Source organism: Hydra viridissima, unplaced genomic scaffold (assembly GCF_058129835.1).
Source record: "Hydra viridissima isolate aposymbiotic clone 2 unplaced genomic scaffold, HvirCarnegie_v1 scaffold_17, whole genome shotgun sequence".
Lineage (NCBI taxonomy): Eukaryota > Metazoa > Cnidaria > Hydrozoa > Anthoathecata > Hydridae > Hydra > Hydra viridissima.
The window spans coordinates 2851886-2874928 of record NW_028324316.1 but is presented as its reverse complement, the minus strand read 5'-3'; the positions used below and the strand labels follow the sequence as shown (position 1 = coordinate 2874928).

General features: G+C 32.6%; 4 protein-coding genes across 5 annotated transcripts; 1 reads left to right on the top strand and 3 right to left on the bottom strand.

Annotated features, from left to right (window-relative positions):
- Positions 1–13672: 13672 nt before the first annotated feature.
- Positions 13673–14794, bottom strand: LOC149877087 (zinc finger MYM-type protein 1-like). The gene has a single exon (XM_090074506.1). The coding sequence runs from the start codon at positions 14792–14794 to the stop codon at positions 13673–13675; it is 1122 nt and encodes a 373-aa protein (XP_089930632.1).
- Positions 14795–14909: 115 nt separating this feature from the next.
- On the bottom strand, positions 14910–15967 carry LOC149877086 (zinc finger MYM-type protein 5-like). Its single transcript, XM_090074505.1, has 2 exons — positions 15513–15967; positions 14910–15462 (listed from the first exon to the last, which is right to left on the bottom strand). The coding sequence occupies exons 1-2, from the start codon at positions 15965–15967 to the stop codon at positions 14910–14912; spliced, it is 1008 nt and encodes a 335-aa protein (XP_089930631.1).
- A 727-nt stretch (positions 15968–16694) lies between these two features.
- On the top strand, positions 16695–17180 carry LOC149877085 (uncharacterized). The gene has a single exon (XM_090074504.1). The coding sequence runs from the start codon at positions 16695–16697 to the stop codon at positions 17178–17180; it is 486 nt and encodes a 161-aa protein (XP_089930630.1).
- A 1240-nt stretch (positions 17181–18420) lies between these two features.
- LOC149877084 (synaptotagmin-14-like) lies at positions 18421–23043 on the bottom strand. 2 transcript variants are annotated; one of them, XR_016448307.1, is made up of 5 exons: positions 22792–23038; positions 22446–22568; positions 21615–22342; positions 19167–20116; positions 18421–19033 (listed from the first exon to the last, which is right to left on the bottom strand). XR_016448307.1 is itself a non-coding variant. In XM_090074465.1 (5 exons), exons 1-5 carry the CDS (start codon positions 22799–22801, stop codon positions 18720–18722), a joined length of 1362 nt encoding a protein of 453 aa, XP_089930591.1. In that variant the 5' UTR covers positions 22802–23043; the 3' UTR covers positions 18421–18719. The 2 variants fall into 2 exon arrangements, 1 of the variants encoding a protein (XP_089930591.1); XM_090074465.1 differs by having other exon boundaries at positions 19167–19353; positions 22792–23043.

Sequence of the window (23043 nt, the reverse complement as noted above, 5' to 3'; positions counted from 1 at the left end):
GCCTATTTCATCAAATCTAATCGTATACTTTCTTCCCCACTCGTCATGTGCAGTAAATTCGCATCCAGCCGCATGAATTTCTTTTTCTTCATCAAACAGATGCGCACGACCCATGGTATCAAATTCAATCACATACTTCCTCTCCATCTTTTTTAATGCCGTGATTTTCTTTAAGTCAATTCAATTTTTTTAAATCTTAGCACACTTTCAACATATTTTCTTCTTCGAAAAGTTTTTACCGTTTTTTAATTCCCCGCGAAAAGAATTAAAAAATTATTTAGAAAGACGTGAATACATATTTTTAATCTCTCTAATATGTTCAGTGATTTTACGACAATTATTACGTCCGCTAGCATTTAGTTTCCAATTTGTTCCGATCAGGAATTTATTACGCAGATAAATGTCATTTTTTATATTTCTGATCACTTCTTCAAAAGGTGCTACTTCAACCATTTCTTTGAAAATGATTCGATGTTCCTTTGGAAGTTTTCTTATGTTTTTTAGAAATTTAAGCAAACTTTTTGATTTAGCCGTATCAGAAGTTGACTCAAAGCTATCATCAAGAGCATTTAAAAGATCATCCTTTTGCATGCTTTCCATCTTTTTACTTATGCCAAGAATTTTATTTAAGTCAATTTTTTAACATGTTAAAAGTTAAAAAATCAATTTTGCTGCTTTTTACGTTTTTCAAGCTTTTCAGAATTTAAAAATTCAATCTTGATTCCATCATCCACCTTTCCATCTCGACGCTCTAAATATCTCCATCCACGTCCAGTCCCTGCCATCGCTTTGTAAAGAGACTTGTATTCAGTCACCTCACCCGTTTCAATGTTGGTTATTCTCACAGTGATGGGTTTTTTCTTAACTAAACTAAGCCATTCCCATTTTGGATCAACAGGTTTTTTTTCTTTTGGAGGAGGCTTTACTTTTTTTTCTTTTGCTCTTTCCAAAATCTCATCTTTACTGATCAAATTATTTTCAACCGCAAGCATCATCAACGTTATTAAATCATCTGCTGTTTTACTAACGCCGTTTTCATTCAACAAATTTTTCAAATACGATGTTGTATATCTCATTTTATTATAACAAGATTTTTTTTTAAGTCAATTCAAAAAATCATGATTCTTTAGAATGTTCACCAATGACTGGTCTTGTGTTTTTTATTGCTTTCACAAGCTCATCCTTTTTCATTTCCGAGTAACCCTTTATCGCATGGCTTTTACCTAATTCACGCAATTCTTTTAACGTTTTGCTATCCATTTTTATTCAGATTAAAAACTAATAAACAGCAGTCATGTTGGTTCCGTCTGAAACAAATTTAAGCAGTTTGTCAGAGATCACCACTGCAAAAATAACGGTATTTGCAATAGTTGAAGTTCGAAATTTAAGGTTTACCACTAATTCAGCTGTTTCCGACGCCACTCTTTCTTTTTGCTTGCTGATATCCACAAAGAACAACGGATATAATTTTATATATTCAAGCAAGCTTAACCCAGATTGACAAACAAGTTCATTTGTACCGTAATATTTTTCATCAAAAGAGAACGCATCTGAATAAGCCATAACCACTCTCTTTTCTCCAAAATTCAAGTCGTAATTGTAATTTGGATACTTTATTCCATTAACAGTCACGTAAAAATTGCTAACATCACAATGGTCGAATAGTGACGGATTAACTGTTTGACTGGAATTTCTGTTTGTCTGAAGTCCGAACAAGATAAATCTTGGAATGCTTTTGTCAGTGACTCTTCCAAGCGACCAGGTAAATTCTGTTTGACCGGCTGGAATAAGCTGTCTTTCACATTTGTTTGATTTATAAGCCACTTGAATGGGAATTTTTTGAGCTATTAAATTCATGAAATCAGTCTTTTTCGAAATATCCAATTCAACGCGAGGCATATAAAGTCTGAATTTTTTAAGGTTGATCATTCCTGCACTAACACTTTCCGCTCTATAAATCGCATCATCACATTCTTTCTTTGTAAAGGTGATGGTATACCTAAACCCATAAACAACTTTGTCATAGGTTTCGCAAAATCCAAAAATGTGTTTCAACGGAATTTTAAACGAAAAAGCTCCAACGGATGTAGTGTCTGCAAACAAGTGGTCTCGTCTAACATTGAATCCTGAATTTCCAACAAGATTTGACGTATCCATATACCACATTTGCTTTAATCCATCAGCAAACTGAAATCCATAAGGATATTTCATCAATCCAAGTATGGTGGTAGCTGGACCTGGATACATCACTCTTTCCACTTGCTCTCCCGACAAGTCATAAGTCACATCATTAAACAAATACATCAAAGCGTTGTTCACCAGTGCAATGTTGTCTTTAGCATCGTAAAAGGTTCCATCGCTCTTTTTCAACACTCCTTCAATAAGAATGTAAGCCTCTGATGGTACTGTTTGAATCGATTGGCAGTCAATCTCAAAAGTAATCGTGCCTGAAGAATTTAAATCGAGATTGGTTGGAAGGTACTCAAAAAAATCAACTTTTTCAATACCAATATCATACTCTGGGTTCTCAGTAACTCTTAATCGCTCAGTACTTATCATTTTTTATATAATAAAAAAATTATTTAATTCATTTAAATGTCTCTTATCGCAAGCCATCACAAGTTTATAACAAGCCATCGCAACAGAATGCTATCTTCATGCTATTTTCATACCCTGTCCTATTTTCACCAGGTCTTGAATTCGAATCGCGTTCTTTTTAGACATTTTATTACTTTCAATAGATGAACCAGTCTTTAATTTCTCAATGGTCTTTTTACCTTTGTCAATAGCCACGTCTTTAGCAGCGGAGATGGCTGAAAGGGCTAACTCTGTCCCAGCAGATTTTGCAGCTGTAATCGCTTCTTGTCCAATTTTACTTGTAGCAGCATTTTTAAGCAAATTCACTGTTGCTTTTGACACACTTGACGCAGCTGCTCTTTTTATGAAATTTTTAATCATGTCTACAATACCACCTCCACCAACAACGTTCTTTTTCACATATCTTCTTTTGTTCACAATGAGCATTTTTTAAATAAAAACAATTTTTTAAATAATTTTATCAATAGTCCTCATTAACGATTTATATTCCTCTTTATTAATCTCTCCTTGTCTCAACAGCTCATCGCAAATAGCAACAGCCACATTTCTTGACTCTTTATTCCCAGCATGCCATGCAGCAATACTCAATTCAAGCTTTTCCACCAACGCATTAGGATCACTTGGAAGAATAATAACACCACGACCTTTTATACCCTTTTCAATATGCATCATTTTTTCCCAAATAGGAGCAATAAGTTGCTGATACTTTGGTCTTCTTGATGATTTCGGTTTATGCGGTTGCGAATCAGATCTTATAGCATCACTGTCCATTAAAATTTTTTCATAATTTTGCAAATCTTCATCGGTATAGCTCTTTGGTATTGTTAATTCAGTCATCAGTTCCCAAAGACCTTTTGTTCCTTCATACCTTTCATCACCAACAATGATATCATTTCCATCTATTTCAACCTCCATTTTTCCAATGTACATTTTATCTCCAACTTTGTTCACTTCGAAAGGCCTTTTCTTTTTTTGATTGACTGACAGGCTCTTGATCATCTTTTCATTGCTCTCGATGATCGGCTTGAACAGCTTGCTCAAATCAGCTTGAAAATTCATATCTGAAATGTTGTCATTCACGCTGTTCTGATAAATTCTCTTTCTTCTGTCATTAATTTCTTTCACAATTTCATCCCTCTTGTTAGGGTCTTGTATTTTAAAGAAAAACATCTTTTTAAAATACGTGGAAAAAAACATAAATTGGTTTTACGACTACGTTGATCCTTTCTTAAACATGTTATTGAACGTTTGAATCGCGTCTTCTCGACCTTTTTGGATCAAGTTTTCTTTAGTAACTTCATCTATTTCGTTTTTGGCTTTGACTCGTATTTCCTCCATCAAGGATTTAAATTTTTGAAGCTCACCAAGAATCAATTGAAACTCTGAATCGCTTATTTTCCCGTCCATCAACGCTTTGGAAATGTGCTCGCTAATCGTATTCAATTTCGACTCGGCTAACACTTTTATCTTTTCATGCTTCTCCGCTTTTAATGCTAGTTTTTTGTTGACTTGTCCTCCGACAATGGATAAAAAACCCATGCCAATAGCCACACCTTCACATGCAATCGCTGCAGGACTGGCAATAATGGTTGATAAAAGACCAATTCCAGTCGCACCTAAAGCAATGCATAAGGCGTGCATCACATTGTCCACATTCGAAATGATTCTAAACACGCGATGATACTTTTTGCTTAGATGAACTCGCTTTGATTTTTCACTCTCTATCTCTTTCTGAATTTCGCTTATTTTCTGAAGACGGTAAACATGCCCTCCTTCTTCTATAGGAGCTGATGGAAGAACTGGATAAAGTTTTTCATTCAATATTTCCATTTTTATTAAGAAAAAAACTATTTTAAATCAATGTAACTAATCTTACAAAGTTTTTCTCCTTTTTTAACAATCACGTCCTGTTTGCTGTTACTATTCACGTCCATAATAACATCATCTACAGACTCTGAAATAATAACTTCGTTTTTTCTATAATTCAATTGATCAGTAATTTTATTCATTAATGTTATCACTGCAACACCTTTCTCTAAATTCAGCCCAATGGATAAAGCTATCATTGTATGTGAGAGAGCAGCAAATTTAATGTCTTTCTGAGCAAAAATCTCATATTGTTCGTTAACGTTGAAATAAGGTGGATGATCTAACGTTTTCGTAGACACAATAATGTTACTCGGTCTTCTTTCCTCCAACTCTCTAACTCTCTCTTCCAAAATTTTTAATTGCAAATCCAAACTGTGAACTTCTGCTGATACAACATTTCTAAAAAACTTGTGAGGAGCATGCATTTTACATATTAAAAATTAAATTTTAGATCATTTTTGCAAACTTAACAATTCTTTATTTTCCACCCATGAATTAAACGAGTCTGGATATCCTAACCATTTGACTAACGACTTGCTCTTGGTTTTGCGAATGATTTTTTCAATTCTGAATATGTCTTGTTGCGTCTTTTGCATCTCCTGCTCGTAAAAAGTGCCTTGAATTTCTTCACCGTTGAAGTCAGAGATTTTATACGTGGGCGGATTCGTATACTGAACTTTTGACACTGTAAAAACCTCCTCAGTCCATCTCGGTGTATACCCCTTTTCAAAATGTGATTTCTTTTTAGTGATCCTCACTTTATCTCCAATGGAAAATTTAGGTTCTTGTCTTTCTGTTCTCATCTTTCCATTTAGATTCATCCATACCCTGCTTTTATTCTTTTCATCGCTAGCTTCAACTGGAGTCATTTTAATGGAAGAGTGTTTGGTGTGGTTGTAGTTATCAACCATTTTGTCTATAACGTCAATGTATTTATTGGTGTTGTTAGCTGAAAAGTATTTAAACATTTTCTCTTTCATTGTTCTATTCCATCGTTCAACAACAGAACTTTTTTCTTCATTTTCAGTGGAGTATAATTGAACACCTAGAGCTTGTACATGCTTGTTATAAAACTCTTTTCCTTTATCCACCCACATTTTGGCACACTTTCTCTCCTCAAATATTTTGCTTAGAGCGTTAGCTACATCAACTCCAGTTTTACTCTTTAACGGAACGATCCATCCATACTTTGAAAACACATCGATCACCATGAGTAAATATTTTACGCCGTTGTTGAATTTTGAAAACGATTGCATATCAACCAAATCAGCAGCCCATATTTCATCAATGTCATTCACAGACACTTTTCTTCTTTTAAAATGATGAATCACCGGTTTATGAAGCTCCTCTGCAAGCTGATCCGTCCATTTTAAATCACTCACACCAAATCCTTTTGTTTCTGAAGATGATCCATGCGATGAAACAAACTTGCATTTGGTTATCCCACAGATGACGCAAGTTCCTTTCAACATAGGTCTGTTGTTTTTTGTGATTTCGTTTTTCAAGTGAATGGTTTCAGTCTCTCTTTTACACTTAACACAGTACATTTTAACATATATAAAAAAGTTTATATAAAAAATGGAAGTGATGAAATTGTCGTGTAAAATTGGAAAAACCAAAAGAAACAACAGCAAACTTTTACCAAGAAGCATTCGAGGAATCATCGTTGGAAAGTCTGGATACGGAAAAACAACGTTGCTGCTCAATTTACTGCTCAGACCTGGATGGCTTGATTATAACCGCTTGCAAGTGTTTGGAAAATCCCTTTTCCAACCAGAATACAAAATACTCAAAAGATCCTTCGAAAATAAACTTCCTAAAAAGGATATTGTTGATTTGTTAACGGATGATGTACAAGACGAAATGGAAAAATTGAATTTAATCCATGAAGATGTTATTAACGATCTTTCAAAAAAATATTCCAACAATTATGAATGGAATGTCAATTTTTCGAAACTGCTGACGATGTACCTGAACCAGAAGATCTTGATTCATCTAAAAACAATTTGATGATCTTCGACGATTTACAATTAACCAATCAAAACAAGTGCGAAAAATATTACATCCGAGGAAGACATTCTAACGTCGACTGCTTTTATCTCGCTCAAAACTATTTTGAGATTCCAAGACATACCATCAGAGAAAATTCTAACTTTATTTGTCTCTTTAAACAAGACCAAAAAAGCGTTAATCATATTTATCAAGATCACGTTTCCTGCGATATGAAAATAGAAGATTTTAAAGCCTTTTGCAATCATTGCTGGAATGAACCTCACGGATTTGCCGTCATCGATCTCTCTTCTAAAAAGAACGAGGGAAAGTACCGAAGCGGGTTTGATGATTTTTTATTTTTCTAAAACAATTTAAAAAAAAATAATTATTATTTAAAAAATGTCAGGTATAATCATCGATGTAGATGGAAAATCAAGTGTTATCACCACTGATTTTTTGGATAAAATCGTTTTTGACGAAGAAAAAAGTTATGAAATGGCTTTTCTCGGTCTTGAGACTTACAACAGCATTCCAAATGTAAACAGTAAAAACAATTCTTTCAAATACAGCATGAACAATGGAGCTAATTGGGAGAACATTATCATTCCATCAGGAAGCTATGACATTAAAGACATCAATGAGTATTTGCAAAGGTCTATTTTAAACACAATAAAAACAGCTCAACGTGGAAGTTATATTATTGCAAATAAAATTAATTACTCTCCAAACAACCTTCAAATTGGAATCAATCTTAATACTTTAAAATCAACCATTAAACTTGGCTTGAATTATTTGATTGACTTTAATGTGGAGAATAGCATCTCTTCAGTTTTAGGGTTTACTAAAAGAAAATTAAATTCCAATTCCGAATACGAGTCGGATCATATTGTTAGAATTTCAAGCATTAACACCATCAGAATCGTTAACAACGTTATCGGATCATCCTATATTAATGGAACCCAACTCAATTGCATTTACTCCTTTTATCCAAATGTTAGTCCTGGCTATAAAATCATCGAGAGACCAATGCATTTGATTTATCTTCCTGTTAAACTGTTTGAAATTTCAACAATGGTTACTCGCATCATTGATCAGAATGGAGATTTGGTTGATTTTCGTGGAGAGGATATTACAATACGATATCATATTCGAGAAGTGAAATAAATAATTTTTAATACATAAAAAAATGAGCAATTATCAAAATATCAAAATTAACATCTCGCAGAGCCAATCTGATAAAATTAAAAAAGCCATGCATGATAAAACCGATACTAGTATTAAGCTTTCTCATTCAGATCTAGAAGGTGAACATGTTCTCGCTATCACTAATGCGCAATTGAACAAAATTAGAAAAGCGTATGAAACTGGAAAAGGGGTCACTCTTAAATTGAGCAAAAGACAAATTGCATACAACTCGAAAATAGAAGGAGGTTTCATCGGAGCTCTTTTACCGTTACTAGGTATGATAGGTAGCACTCTTGCTACAAAGGTTGTTCCTGCTCTCGCCACTGGATTGTTAGCAGGTGTAGGCTCTTCTGCTGGTTCTGCTATGGTTGATAAAATTTCTGGACGAGGTCTTTTTTACATGAGCAAAAATGGAAAAGGAATGAAGATAAAAACTTTAGGTGGAGAAGGATTGTTTATCACCCCATGGACTAAAAATGTTCACGGTGACGGACTCTTCATTAAAACTGGAAAAGGTTATAAATATGCTGGTTCTGGATTATTACTCGGTCCAAACTCACCCTTCTCAAGCATTCCCTTTTTAGGTGCTATTCTCTGAAACTTCTTTCACCTTTTTCAAAATTCGGATAAACTTTTTAAGAAATTAAAAAAAATGATCGACTTTCAATGGATTGACTTAGAAGGAATTGTTTTATCTAATGAGGCTTTAACTAACTTTCAATTAATAAAGGTTGCTAAACAGTTAAAATTAAAAAACTTTCAAGGCGTGTTTGTCAGGGATGAGTTACCAAAAAAGACAATGAAAAAAGAATGTGGAATCGTGAATACGGTAGATTCAAGCACTGGTGGGTTTCATTGGGTGTGCTGGTATAAAGACGGTGATGAGAAATACAGCTTCGACTCTTATGCTCAACCTCCTCTTGTCGAACTTGTCCATTATTTAAAAAGCCCAGTTTATTACAACAGTGAAAGAGTTCAATTTGGTGATACGTCTTATTGTGGTCATTTGTGTCTTTACGTTTTAAAAAAATTGAATGAAGGTCTTGACTTTCAAGAAGTTATCAATACCTTATGGTGAAATTTTTAAAGAATAAAGTTTTTTAAAAATATCAAACAATGGAGAATATTCTAAAACGAGTTGATGTTAGGCTTGTCACCACGAAAAAAGATGCTCTAAAATTATCCAAAAGTCCACGATATGATCGAAACACCATTTTTGATGAAAACCTAATCGCGATTCATATGAAAAGAACAAGTGTCTACTAAGACAAGCCTATTTTCTTAGGAATTAGCGTCCTAGACATAAGCAAAACTCTCATGTTTGAACATCATTACGACTACATGAAGCCTAAATACGGGGATCGCGCTAAATTACTCATGACTGATACTGACTCGCTCTTTTACGAAATCGAAACGGAAGATTTTTATCAAGACATTGCTGACGATGTAGAAAACAAATTTGACACGAGTGATTTTCCTAAAGATCATCCTGCCATTCAAAACGCTGGATTCAAAGTGGGTTTAAACAAAAAAGTTATCGGAATGTTCAAGGATGAGGCTGCTGGCAAGCAAATTAAAGAGTTTGTTGGACTGAGACCGAAACTCTACTCCTATGAGGTCTTTAATGAAAAAGAAGAACACAAAAAATGCAAAGGAATTCAGAAATGCGTAGTTGAAAAGAAAATCACTCATCAAGATTATTACGACTGCTTAATGAACAAGACAGAAAAGCTCGCAACCATGACCGTTATCCGTTCCCATCTTCACGATATTCACACCGAAGAAATCAACAAAGTAGCACTCAGCGCTAACGACGACAAAAGAATTATCTTAGATGACGGAATTCACACCTTAGCCATTGGACACTACAAACTAAGAGGTTCGGAATCACCATCTTGGAAAAAAATTTGAACCTCATTCTTTATTCTCAGCGTCATCTTGGATAACATCAAACCCTCCAATATAATACAGTATCAATGTCCTGGAATCGGCATATCCTAGTAGTAGTATCTCAAAAAATTATCCGACCAAACATTTTTTAAAATATTTCTCCTAAAAAAAGTGCTGTATTTTCATAAATTTAGACTTTTTTGGTAAACTCAAGATTAATGAAAATAAAAGAACATGTTTTTAAATAGATTTTATTTATTTTAATGTAAAATTTGAATCACAAGGTTTTCAGTCTTAAAATAAAGGAACTTAGGTCGTTTTTTTATTGTCAAAAAAATATTCGACCAAACACATTATTTGTTTCATAACAAATTATTATATAACAAAACAATTATTTTAATACTTTGTTGGGCCTCCCTTTGCTTGGATTACAGCTTCTAGAGGTCTAGGCATTGATTCAACTAAAGATTTTGTTTCTTCTGGTTGAATCTTTTCGCAGGCTTCTTCAATTGCCACTTTGCGGTTATCTTTTTTGGAAAATGACCGATCTCCAATTTTTCGGTCTAAAATTTCCCACAAATGTTCAATGGGATTAAGGTCCGGTGATTGTGCGGGCCATTCCAAGACCTCAACATTATTTTCAGCAAACCACTCCTTGGTTTTAGTGGCACTATGCTTGGGATCGCTATCTTGCTGAAATGTAAAATCAGATCCTAGCCGAAGTTTTCGAGCAAATGATTTCAAATTTTGCTTTAATATGTTTCTGTATTGCACCTGATCCATTCTAGTATCTATAAATTGGAGTTTTCCGTCACCCTTCCAAGCTATTTAACCCCATACCATCACGTTACCGCCGCCATACTTGACAGTTCCTCTCACGCAGCTTAATTTGTAGACTTCTCCGGCTTTTCTCCAAACTTTGTGGGCTCCATCAGATGACTTTAAGTTGAATATCGATTCGTCGCTTCACAGGATCTTTTTCCAGAAACTTAACGGCATGTTTTTGAACTTCTTAGCAAACTCCAATCTTCTTTTCATGTGTTTCTTACTCAAATATGGTTTATTACACACAAGTCGTCCTTGAAATCAGGGATTTCAAAAAGTCTCGGATACGATTTCTGATTGTTTGATGGGATAATTTTATTCCATAATTCTCTTCAGCTTGCTCAGCCAGTTTTCGAACAGAAATGAAGCAATTTTTCTTGACTTGTATAATTAAGTTTCTATCGAAACTCTTAGAAGTCTTTTTTTTGCGACCCTGCCCTTCTTTTGTGGCTGTTGTTCCGATCAAATTATACTTCTTCATTATGTCGGATACTGTATTATGAGGAATTCCAGTCTCTTGCTGCACCTGACGATAGGTTTTACCCTGATTGACTAGATCAACAGCTGAATTTCTCTGAGAAACAGTCCAGTGACGTTTACCTCCCACCATTTTACTTAAAAAAACATGAAACCTTTTTTTTATACATAATTTTTTTTTTTACTACAAAAAAAACAGTTTTTTGTTATGCAATTTCATTAATTGTATAAAAATTTGCTAAAATATTTTACCAAATTTCACATAAAATAATTAAACTTACCTAAATATCGCTTGGTCGGATAATTTTTTTACAAGCCTATTCAATACTAAGTTTCTCTTAGGACAAATAATAAACCAACTGAAGCATGAATCAAAAAATATGAACGCTAAATAACATACTATTCCCATTAGAATTAAAATGACAGACAAAGTAAGTATCGCTATTCATTGTTTTTAGTATAATTTAGAGCGTAAACATTTTTTTTTGGGAAAAACTTGTTTGGTCAGATAATTTTTTGAGACACTGTATATCATTAGTATAAATTTCCGGGGGAGAGGGGGCCACTGCCCCTGTTGTCCCCGTGGACTCGGCGCCTATGAATATAATACGTTTATAAATAATTTCTTTTGAATATATTATTATTATTATTATTATTATTATTATTATTATTATTATTATTATTATTATTATTATTATTATTATTATTATTATTATTATTATTATTATTATTATTATTATTATTATTATTATTATTATTATTATTATTATTATTATTATTATTATTATTATTATTATTATTATTATTATTATTATTATTATTATTATTATTATTATTATTATTATTATTATTATTATTATTATTATTATTATTATTATTATTATTATTATTATTATTATTATTATTACTATTATTATTATTAATATTATTATTATTATTATTCTAAATTTTTCTTTACATCTTTCAAAACATCTCGGCTTCCAAACAAAAGTTTTTGAATAAAATAACCTCGTGATGTTGATTTATTTAGCTACTGTTTTTTAAACTCATTTATTTGAAATAAGGTTTCAAAAAGTAGTGTTAACCACGATTAAAACAAGTTTTACTTTTGGTGTGAATGGGGTATCTGTCGGATTCGTCGAAAATTTTTGGTCTCGCCTAAACAGTCACATCAACTTCCTTTTAGTTATTAAAGATAACAGTAATAGAACCAAGTTTTAAGCTTAATTTTATATAATTAGACATTCTTAATATTTTAAGAAATAACGCTGATGATGATATAAAATTTGAGATCTTTTACTTAACATAGTTCAGTTTTGTTGCTACCTAGAGCACAATGGTTTCATGTCCAGGAAACTACTCTATCCACTATATTGCTGCAGACTTCCAGTTTATGACTAATGTAGAACTTTCAATTTTGGCTTGCTCCATCAGAGCAAAGTCAATTTATGGCAAACTGCAAGAATAGCGAAGTATTTAATTTCAACATAATATTTTAGAAAAGCTTTTGGATAATCACTCAAAAGACTTGTTGTTTATAATCTTTTTTTTGTTTATTTTAAGGGTGTTTTGAGGATGCAGGAAGACCTTATACATATAGATTTAGTGGATGAACTTGAAAGGGTGGGTGTGGGGTGGTAGTGTTCGCCACCACCACCCCTGGAAGCAATAATCCCTCTGCTAGTAATTGCCATCAAAATTTTTTTTTTAAAAATTGAGGTTTTTTGTTGTTTTAAATTTTAAATATTTTATTTAAATAATCAAAGTAAAGATGAATAATATTGTATCTATTAACCTTTCACAATCTGATAACCTTTACTATAAGTTCTTACTGCCTAGGTAGCTACATACTTTAAATATTTTTTAGCAGTCGAAGAAGCACAACTGTTGCATTCCTAGAACAACCTTGAGAGACAAGATTTTTGGAAAAGTTCGTATGGTCAAAAAAAAGGGCCCTTGCACTTTTTTGACTAAAACTGAGGAACGAGTTTAAGTTAACTATATAATCAATGCACAAAGGAGAGCTCATCCTATCACCTAAGACACTATCATTTCACTTGTGTCCCGTCTATTGTCAGATGAATGTTTGATGGGGAAAATAAGCAGAGACAGACCTCACCAATTTGGTAGATCAAGGTTGTTAAAACCTAGAGATAAATGGTAATGTGTCACAGCAAATAATTAAACAGTTGTTTTGTGGACATTAGAAGCTAATTGGCGGAGAAAGACAATCTAGGTATCCTATATGAACCCAAGCGCAATTTTAACTTCGATGAGTCCGAGTTTCAATTTTCACCCGAAGCTGGAAAAGTTTTGGCTGAAAGTGGATTATGTTCCTTTTGCTTCGGCAGGGCCGTACCGAGCCAATTTTGCGCTTCGGGCAAGAAAAGAAAATTGCGCCCTCCCCCCCCCCCCCAAAAAAAAAAAAAAAGGAGAAAATTCAACGAAAAAAATGATTTATTGATCACAAAATTTATCACATCAAGTTATAAGTAAAATTTGTCATTAAGGTTGCAAAAAATTTAGTTCAATGTCACTTTTCTGGCTTTTTTTGAGGCAAATTCACTAATGACATCATCAAAATCAATGTTGTTTGCCACTTCATTTTCAATTGAAATTATAGCCAAACTAGACAAATGTTCTTGGCCCATTTTTGACCTCATATAGTTTTTTATGAGCTTAAGTTTACTGAAACTTCTCTCACACGTAGCAACTGTGACTGGTATGGTGAGGAAGATGCGAATAGCAATTGCCGTGTTGGGATAAGCATCGGTCAAAGAATATTTATGAATGAGCTGCAAAATGTCGATCGGGGAAGATTTTTCAAAGTTGTCCATCATTGCGGCAGCTTGAGATATTTAAAGCTTGCCATTTCTGACTGGAAATCGGAAGAGTCTAAATCTGCCTTGTAAATTTGAGATAAATTTGCAGCTTTTTTCTTGAGTTCATCCACTGAACTTTTAGAGAGTGAATGCCCACTGAGGAAGTCAAAATCAGAGGATACAGCAGACATAGCCTCAAACCGCCACTCAATTTGTGTAATAATGCTGTCAAACACAAGGTTGCACTGAGATCCGAATTCTGTTTTTGCTGTGAGAAGGTGAGAGTCATCTTCAGCTTCATAAAGTGCCATCCGCTTCACTTTGCGCTTCCTCTTGATTGGAAAGCTACCATCAATTCCGCTCTGGTTAGCTTTTTCTGTGGCATCTTTGATAATGTTGTCCACTCCAACATCTCGAAGATTCTGAATGGAAGCCTTCAATCCTTTAATTTTTTTTGCAGCAATGTCAATTGAAATGGTTTTTGACTGAAGCAGTTTGTTTTCCCGGTCAATTAGAGAAAGAATTTGACTCCAGAAATCCAACAAACACAAAAAACTGAAATCAATTTGAATGAGAAGTTCTTTTGCACTGCTAACTGTGACAGCATTTGTCATGGGATTGTGGATAATGGATTCCAAAACTTGAAGAACGTCTTTGATTTGTCTGTGCAATGGTGTGATTGCTTCTTTTTTGGCAGACCATCTTGTGTCACTGTTTCCCTTTAATGAAATGGTCAACGTTTTCATCAGTTTTTCCCATCTTGACGTGGAGCTTGAAAAAAAGTTAAAGATGGCTTGAACCTTTCCAAAAAACGTAATCATGAGTGGGGAAACCTCAGCAGCATGAACACCAACAAGATTTAAAGTGTGAGCTGCACATGGAACAAATCTTGCTGACTCATTAAGAGAATGGATGTGAGCTTTGACGCCATTGTATTTTCCAGACATATTGGATCCATTATCATAGCCTTGGCCCCGGCAATCGGAAATGTTTAGACCATCCTTCTTCAATTTTTCAGTTATCTCTGTTGCAAGACCTTTTCCGGTTTTTTGGTGAGATTCAATGAAGTCCACAAAGCTTTCCTTAATTGTGCAGGTTTCATCACTGATGTGGACATACCTGATGATCTGAGACATCTGTTCTTTGTGGGAGGCATCTGGAGTGCAGTCAAACAGAACAGAGTAGTATTTAGCTTCTTTGATGTTTGACAAAATTTTGTTCCTGACTTTCTGCCCAAGTAACTCAATCAGCTCATTTTGAATTCGAGGAGAAAAGTAGGTTGTTGTGTTTTTTTTTTGCTTTAACGGACGCAATATGTTCAGTCACTAAAGGATAATAATGGCTAATCAACTCAATTAAGCTCAGAAAAATGCCACAGTTTTGTTGACCGATGTCTTCTGTTGTTCCCCGACGGGCAAGATTGTTCTTGGCACAGAACAAAATTGCATCAACAATCACTTTCAAGATGTCTTTCCACTTTTTCATCTCTCCACTGATAACTCTCTGCAGATCAGAATCCAGGGTCTTTCCTTCCTTAAGTTTTTTTTCGAGAGTTTTCCAATCAGAATAGCATCTTTGGTGTTCATTGCTGTTTTCATGCTCCGGAATTCTTGGGTTTAGTTTTTTCCAGTCACAAAACCCTTTGGAAATTTCTGAGAAATTGTTGGTTTTTGTTGTTGAAAATAACAAACAGCAAAAACAAAATAAAGAATCTTTTTTGTTGCTGTACTGCAGCCAAGTGCGAACAAACTTTTCACCATTGGGATGAATTTTTTCATACCATTTTGAGCTGAAGTGTCGCATTCTGTTGTCAAAATCACACAGCGTGTTTGGAAAAACTCTCTTCTATCTTGCTCTGGCCCATGCTCAATCAAAAAGCATCTTATTTTGTCCGTTATTTTAGGCCATGTTGTTGGATCCCTGTGTTGAAAATTTTTTTCCGAGGCCACTGGAATTTCTGAGATTTCTGAATGAAGTTCATCCTCGTCCATTTCAGCTGGGCCTGAAAGCTGGGAATTTCCATCTTCCCTTATTGGTTCTGAATCAGTTGTGCAAAATTCTTCTTGACCTTTGCTTATGAAAATCTCCTCTTCAATTAATTCCAAATGATGATCTGAACTTAAGTCAATTATAGGATCTGTTAATTTGTAATTAACTTCGATGCAAGTATCCTCCGAAATAATTTGTTTTTCCACTGAGTTTGTTACCAACCACTTTTTGAAACAGTTTCGTAGTTTCTCGTCACTCTCTTGGCGCTGTTTTCTTTTCTTCTTAAATTCAGCACCAGATAATTTTTTGGTTCGATTCATAATAAAATCATAATGTTCAAAGTTATCAAAGGTACGTTAGTGTTAAAGGGCGCTCTTTTGTTCAGTAAATGAGCTTTAGTATTTTAATATAACAAATTGAAAGCTTAATTAAAGCGAAGAATTATGTGGCAAATGCGTTTACTTCGTAGGCGATCTGAATTTAGATTTGCTTGAATACAACAAAAACAAAGACGTCAGAATTTTTTTGATATTATGTTTTAAAATGGATTCGAATTACAAAAAATACTGCTACTTTAATTGATCAATTTATAATTAATAAAAACATAAAAATTAAAACAGGAATATTTATTAAAGATATATCTGATCATTTTCCGGTTTTTATAACAGCACAAAAATCGCTAAATCAACTTCCTAAAAAGGTAAAAACTAAAAAACGAGTTATTAAAGACGCTTCTCTTGCGACTTTTTTTAGCCTTTTATCAACAACAAACTGGGAACCTGTTTTGAAAACAAAAAATACTTATGAAGCTTATGATAAATTTTATCATTTATTTGAATGTCACTACAATAAAGCATTCCCAATAACAACTAAATTTATTAAAACAAAAACTCAACAAAATCCCTGGATAACACCCGGAATCATAAAATCTTCGAAAAAAAAGCAACGATTGTATGAGAAGTTCATTAAAAAAAAGAACTTTTAAAATACAAAAATAATATACAAAAAACTTGTAACATAATAAAAGATATTGTAGGTAAAAAAGATATGAATATTAGTCGTTTACCAAAAAAACTAATTATAAATAACCGTGAAATTATTAACGACGCAATAATTGCTAATTCGTTTAACCATGCATTTGTTAGCACAGGTCCATACCTAATATCATACCTAATCTCTAATAATAATACAATGGCTAATAATATGCTAACAGAAACAGAATTGCTTAATGCCATGTACTTACTTAAACCAAATAAAGGTAATGGAGTTGATGATGTAAGCAGTAATGTAGTAATTAAATCAATGCCTTATTTAAAAATTCCGCTTTCGCATATTTTTACGCTCTCTTTAAACCCAGGAATCTTTCCCGACAAACTTAAAGTTGCGAGGGTAATACCTATACTAAAATCAGGAGATGAGACTAGTGTCTCCAATTACCAAAGCCCCAATAGATCTAGGGGCTTGGTGATAAGACCAATTATGTCTTCTTCTTGCCCCTGCTGTTTGTATTTATATTATGGTTTACGACTTTAATAAATTTATATGGCAGAAGAAAATATATATATATATATATATATATATATATATATATATATATATATATATATATATATATATATATATATATATATATATATATATATATATATATATATATATATAGGAGTTTGTGTCAAGAGGCGGAATTTTAATTAATTTTTTAATTAAAATTAATTAATTTAAGCAGCGACCCCGTGAAAATTTGTTTCATAAACTGATTATTATTTTTTTAATTTATTAAAATTTGCGCCCTCCTAATTTTGGCGCCTCAGGCCGCGGCCCGGCCGGCCCCGCCCTTAGTACGGCCCTGTGCTTCGGTAGCTGAAGATAAAGAAATAATTACAGTTTTTGGTTTGTAAATTTATATTAAATTTGTTGCTCATCTTTCTGTTATTTTTTTAAATGGTTTTATTATTTGTAATGCAGCAATATAAATTGCTTTTAGTTTTACATATTTTAGAGCATGATAGCTCAGCATGAGAGCAAAACATGATAGCATGATAGCTTAGCCTACTAACTTTTCTTTACAATTTTCTTTGCACTTTTACAACCCTGCTATTTTAAAGGACCTCGTGATGGAATAAGCGATGCCATAAAATAAACAAAAAAAAAATTATCAGGACTTTTCTTCCTCTATGATTTTCTGGAACTTTAAAACTTTGTGGTATATATTGACTGAAAGCTAAATAAGGAAAAAATACTGAATACTTGACGACTACTATTGCAGTCAATATCTGCAGTTCCATCAATCAATTCAATAGTTTTTTTTTAATATAAAGCGGTTTATTAGAAAGTATCAGTTGAATACTAAAAAATTAAATTTAACTCATGTTATTTAAGATAAATTTTATTGTAAAAAAAAAAATAAAGCCGATGGCTTTGCTCCTAAATCAGTACACTTATAAGTCTTTCCAAAGGATTTCTTAGATACCTTTTGGAAAGCCAGTCATGCTGGTCTGGATTATTTCATGTAAAAATTAACTTTATGCTTGATGTGATATCTGGCAAAAAGTCATCTACACTTAGTCAAATTAAGGAAGGTTATACTGCTGTACGCATCAAAAAAAAAAAAAAATCCAGAAAAAGTGTTTTGAATCGGAAAGAAAGCAATTTCACGATTTTTTAAATTGCAAACTCAAACCAAATTATTGAAAGTTTTATATGAAAAATTGCCAATTCACAACCTGCATATAAAAAAAGTTTGTTTAAAAAACATGTGTAAGTAAAAAACCAGTTTTCACCAAATGCTTTTCAGTCTTCAGTTTTGAAAAGGAACTAAAATATTTATTTTTATATATTCTTCTTTATACATTCAAAATAAAATGAATTCAATACCTCTTTAATACACTACAGAAATAAATTCACGAAATAAAAAATTACAAAATATTTAAAGGCATAAAGCGAGTATAAAAGTAAAAAATATATCAAATTCTATTTACAAATTATTATAGTGATTTACGAAACATTGCCATTTTAAAATGTCTACAACTTTACAGTTTGAAAAAGAGTAAAAACTTCTAGGAATAGCTAACACTAAGGCATTTTTAATAACTGCCAACGACAGGCATCACTATCAGGGTTTTGAACCATTTCATTCCAGTGCTCGGATTCATTAGCTCCAGAGCAGTTTTTCCCAAAAGCAAACCAACCAACGATATCGCCCTTCTTTTTTTTCCCAACGTTGAAAACCGTAAACATCATGGTAGCTTCTTTCAAATCTATGGTTGACATCGGATACACAAATGTTTCATTAAATTCCGGATCGCTGGTCAGTAGGTGAACCGTTGTTTTGCTTTTCCCAATCCGTTTTCCATTGCCAGCAACGCATTTGACTTTAACAAACGTAGCTAAATATCAGATGGTTAAAACAACGTGAGCTATATTTTTTTAAGTATTTAAAAAAAAAAAGACTCAAAAATGCAGCTCACATCATGTCACGAGTGAAAAAATAACAATGAAAAATAACAACGAAAAGCTAACATGGGTTGATGAGCATGGAACTTGTTCTAAAGTTCACCCCCCTGATAATTTCCACGTACAACCTTCCCGTCAAATCTTTGTAGTGCAAGTTCACCATCAGTTCTGGCAAATTTACAGGTTCTTCATAATTTAATAAACTTTCTGAGTCTGCCTTTTTCTTGATAGGTCCTGTGAATTCATCATCTGGCTATGGTTAAGAAAAGTGTTTTAAATTTCATTTCTATTGTTCGTAGCATTCTATTATTACTAATTGTATTGTTATTATTATAAGCTATTTTTTAAATTCAAAATTTTTCTTGTTGCGTGGCGCGCAGCATTATCGTTTGAGATATAATATACCCATGTGCGCTAGCGCCTATGTTTGCACCCGAAATTCCTTTTGACTCGTTATCGTTAATGTCTTCAAAGCAAAAGGATTAACGAATGCATTTTTATTAAAATTATATTTGTAAAAACTTATTTTCTTATTTACAATAATTAAAGGTTACAAAACCCGCTTTTTAAAACCATAGTTTTGTATTAGGTTTCATAGATCCAGAGTGAGAATTACGTCCACAATTTTTTTGAACATAATTTAATGATGGGATTCTTTAGAAAAAAAAAAAAGTATAAAAAAGAAAGTAATACTATAAATGAGAAGTTACCTGTGCACAAAAATGAAAAAAAATCGTTTACAATAAATATATTTACATTGTCGATGATAATTTTTACCACAAACAAAAATAGTTTTTTTTTTCTGGAATATTTATTTAAAAAAATCCGTCTACTTAGAAACTTGCGTTTGGAAGCACCAAGTTTTACCAATCGTTGTACAAACAGTTCAGTTTTAGTCTCTTGTCAAATTTTATAGAACAGTTGTCATTCATATTCTGTGCTGTGGTTTCATTTTAACAGTTTCACCAGTCGTCAAGGTCGGGTTCATCTTCCTCATCTATTCCCAGACAGTAAGCCTGAAGAAAGATTATTTAAAAAAAAAAATCATTGCTTTATTTATATCGATTGATGTTTCAGAAATGAGAAATTAAATAAGTATTTGGTAAGTGCCCCTGGGCGGATCCTGGTTTTTTTCTCTTTTTTTTAATTCTCTCGATAATCAAACAGAGAAAATCTAAATATCTCGTTTGCTGAGATCTCTCTGTATTAGAAATATTAATTTGCACTAAAATTTATTTAAATTCATATTTGTAAACAGGTCCTTTTTGTCTCGATCTTACAAGATTTAAACTCTTACAAAGGCTTATTTAAATCTGGATAAATTTGGATAAAAAATTATTCTCTTAAACGACATATCTACTATCTTAAACGAGCTGGCATTTCTATCGAGTTAACGACTGTATTAAAGTTTTAACGTTCGTAATAGAGATCATATCAACAATAAAACAACGGTTTAATCGTAGTATTTTAAACTCGTTTCATATTTTCCCATTCACACCGAATTTAAAGCGAGTTTTACTTAATCACGTTGTGTTTCGTTCAAATAATGTTGTTGTTTTTTTGATGTTGTTTTCTAATTGTTTTTATAGAAAACTGACTTTAAATTGGTGGAAGAGTTCCGAGAAATGATAAATTTGGTTGAAAATAGAAAGAGACTCAGACATTAAGTTGACGAAAAAATAAAAAAACTGATAAATAAAAGGTTGTAAAAACAACATCCAAGAAAAAAAGCCATTTTATTATGAAATCGTTCGCTCTAAAATGGCGCCTTAGAGAAAATTTATTTAAGGTAAAACAAGTTTTACTTAGAGCGCCATTTTAGTGCGAACGAAGTAATAGATGCTCTTATAAAGATTTTAAATGGAAAAAGAGTTGTCAAAATAAGCGAGACAAAGTTTTGACTTGGCGAAAATTTTCTTAATAAATCACTTAAAAAAGAAAAAACAATTTCCCTTTAAATTTTCTCTTCTTTCTTTTAAATATATTTAAAAAAAAAAAACAACCAAATAAACCTGTTATGCCAATATGCACTTTCACCAATTTATTTCTCTTGTCTCATTTATCTAGTGGTTTTACACTGAAATTATAGTTATTCATTTACTAAAATAATATTTTATACTTCATTATAAGTTTAGCGATGAGCTGAAGCATAAATATAACAAGTAAAAACTATAACAAATGATAAATACAATAAAAAATCGCGTTGAAAGGAATTGAACATCATCTTTTTTTATTTTACAGTTTTTCGCAGTTTTTGCTAAAAAACAATTTTTATTCAAAAAAAACTTGACGTCAAAATTTTTTTACGGACGTTATGGACGTTACGGACGTTATCTGATAGATATTCTAAAATTTTAAATCAACTTCTGTTTTTTTTTATGTAAAAATTAAGACCCGTTATAAAGACCTTTTTATTGAGGCACATGCATCGAGTTTTGCATGTATAAATATTTAAAATAATTTTGGATCCGCCGCTTTACAAGAAAAAGAACAAAATAAAACTTTTAAACTTACAACTAATCCTTTAGGCCTCAAGAATTTCCAAATCTGTTCATCAGATAAAGGACTAACCAAGTCAACCTGAGACAAAGGCATTTTCACTTCACCAATCAGACGTTTGCTAAATCTCTGAGTACCGTACACTCTTAAACGTATTCCACAAGTTTCTATCAAATCTTTTGTCATATGAATAAATGAAAATGTCTCATTAAAAACACCTTTTGAAACAGAAACGGACTTGGTTCGTTGTCTTTGTTTTCTCATGGGGAGGACGCACAAATGAACTGCAATCATTTCAGATCCACCCCTTTCAACTTCAGGCATTTCTTGACATCTTATAACTGTTAAATTGACTTTATTAGCAGCAGGCATGTAAGTAAATTGCACAAGAACCTTTCCTGCTAAACACAATGGTGGTTCCTCAGCTTGTTCCACAGCAGTTTGTTTTGCATTAGCATCTTGAGACCGAGCGGAGACTGAAGGAGTCTGTTTAGGACTCGGTACAGGCAGGGTAGAGGTCATCGGAGTTTGTGGTAAAATATCTTCTGCAGAAAAGCGTCCAAATTTATTATTAGGCACAAATTCTTCGATTTCATTATCTAAAAACGTACTTTCTTCTTTTCCTGCATTTCCATAATTCCCATTTGCTTTTTCCCTTAAATCTGTCATGTCTACAGAAGGTTCGGCAGTTTGAGATATATTTGATGGCACAGTACTTTCTTCTAACAAAGGTTGTCCTTCTTCTACGAAATGAAAAATATTTATGTTTAATTTCTAAGAAACATGAAGTAAAAATAGTATTGACTTGTAATGAATTAGTAATAAAAAACCTTAAGTATCAATTACCGTCCCCCCCTGTTCCACCGTCTATGGGACATAATTGCTTTTTTCGTAAGAGGAAATATAAAATCGCCAATATGATCAAAAGAACCAATAACGAACTCAAAAATATTAAAGCCGGGAGAGGAACTGAAAATAAAAACAAATTTATAATAAAAAAATCAAACCCCTTCTTGCTAGAGATTGTTTAAGAGTAAAATAAAATGGTGAAGAAAAATATAAATTTCTTGTTCTTTAGATCAACTTTTATAATAATGATTTAATGCCTACATTATTTTATTATGAAACAATTTATGAATTAATTTACTGAATCTTTAAAAAAAAAAAAAAAGAAAGAAAGAAAAAAACTTACATAGGGACATATCGAGTCATTTTTAGCGGTCTTGTATCATAAACTTCTAACGACCAGATAAAAGAGTTAAGAAAAAGTCAAAAACTGATTTTTTTTGTCGTATAGTATCTAATTATTGTAATTAACAAAACTAATGTAAAATCTACCACAAATTTAGACAATATTTTCATTTAACCGTTATTTCAAGGATTTCATCTTCCTCCATATTTGTTAGCTAGAAGCAGATTCATTGATGCATAGAAAACCTGTTTT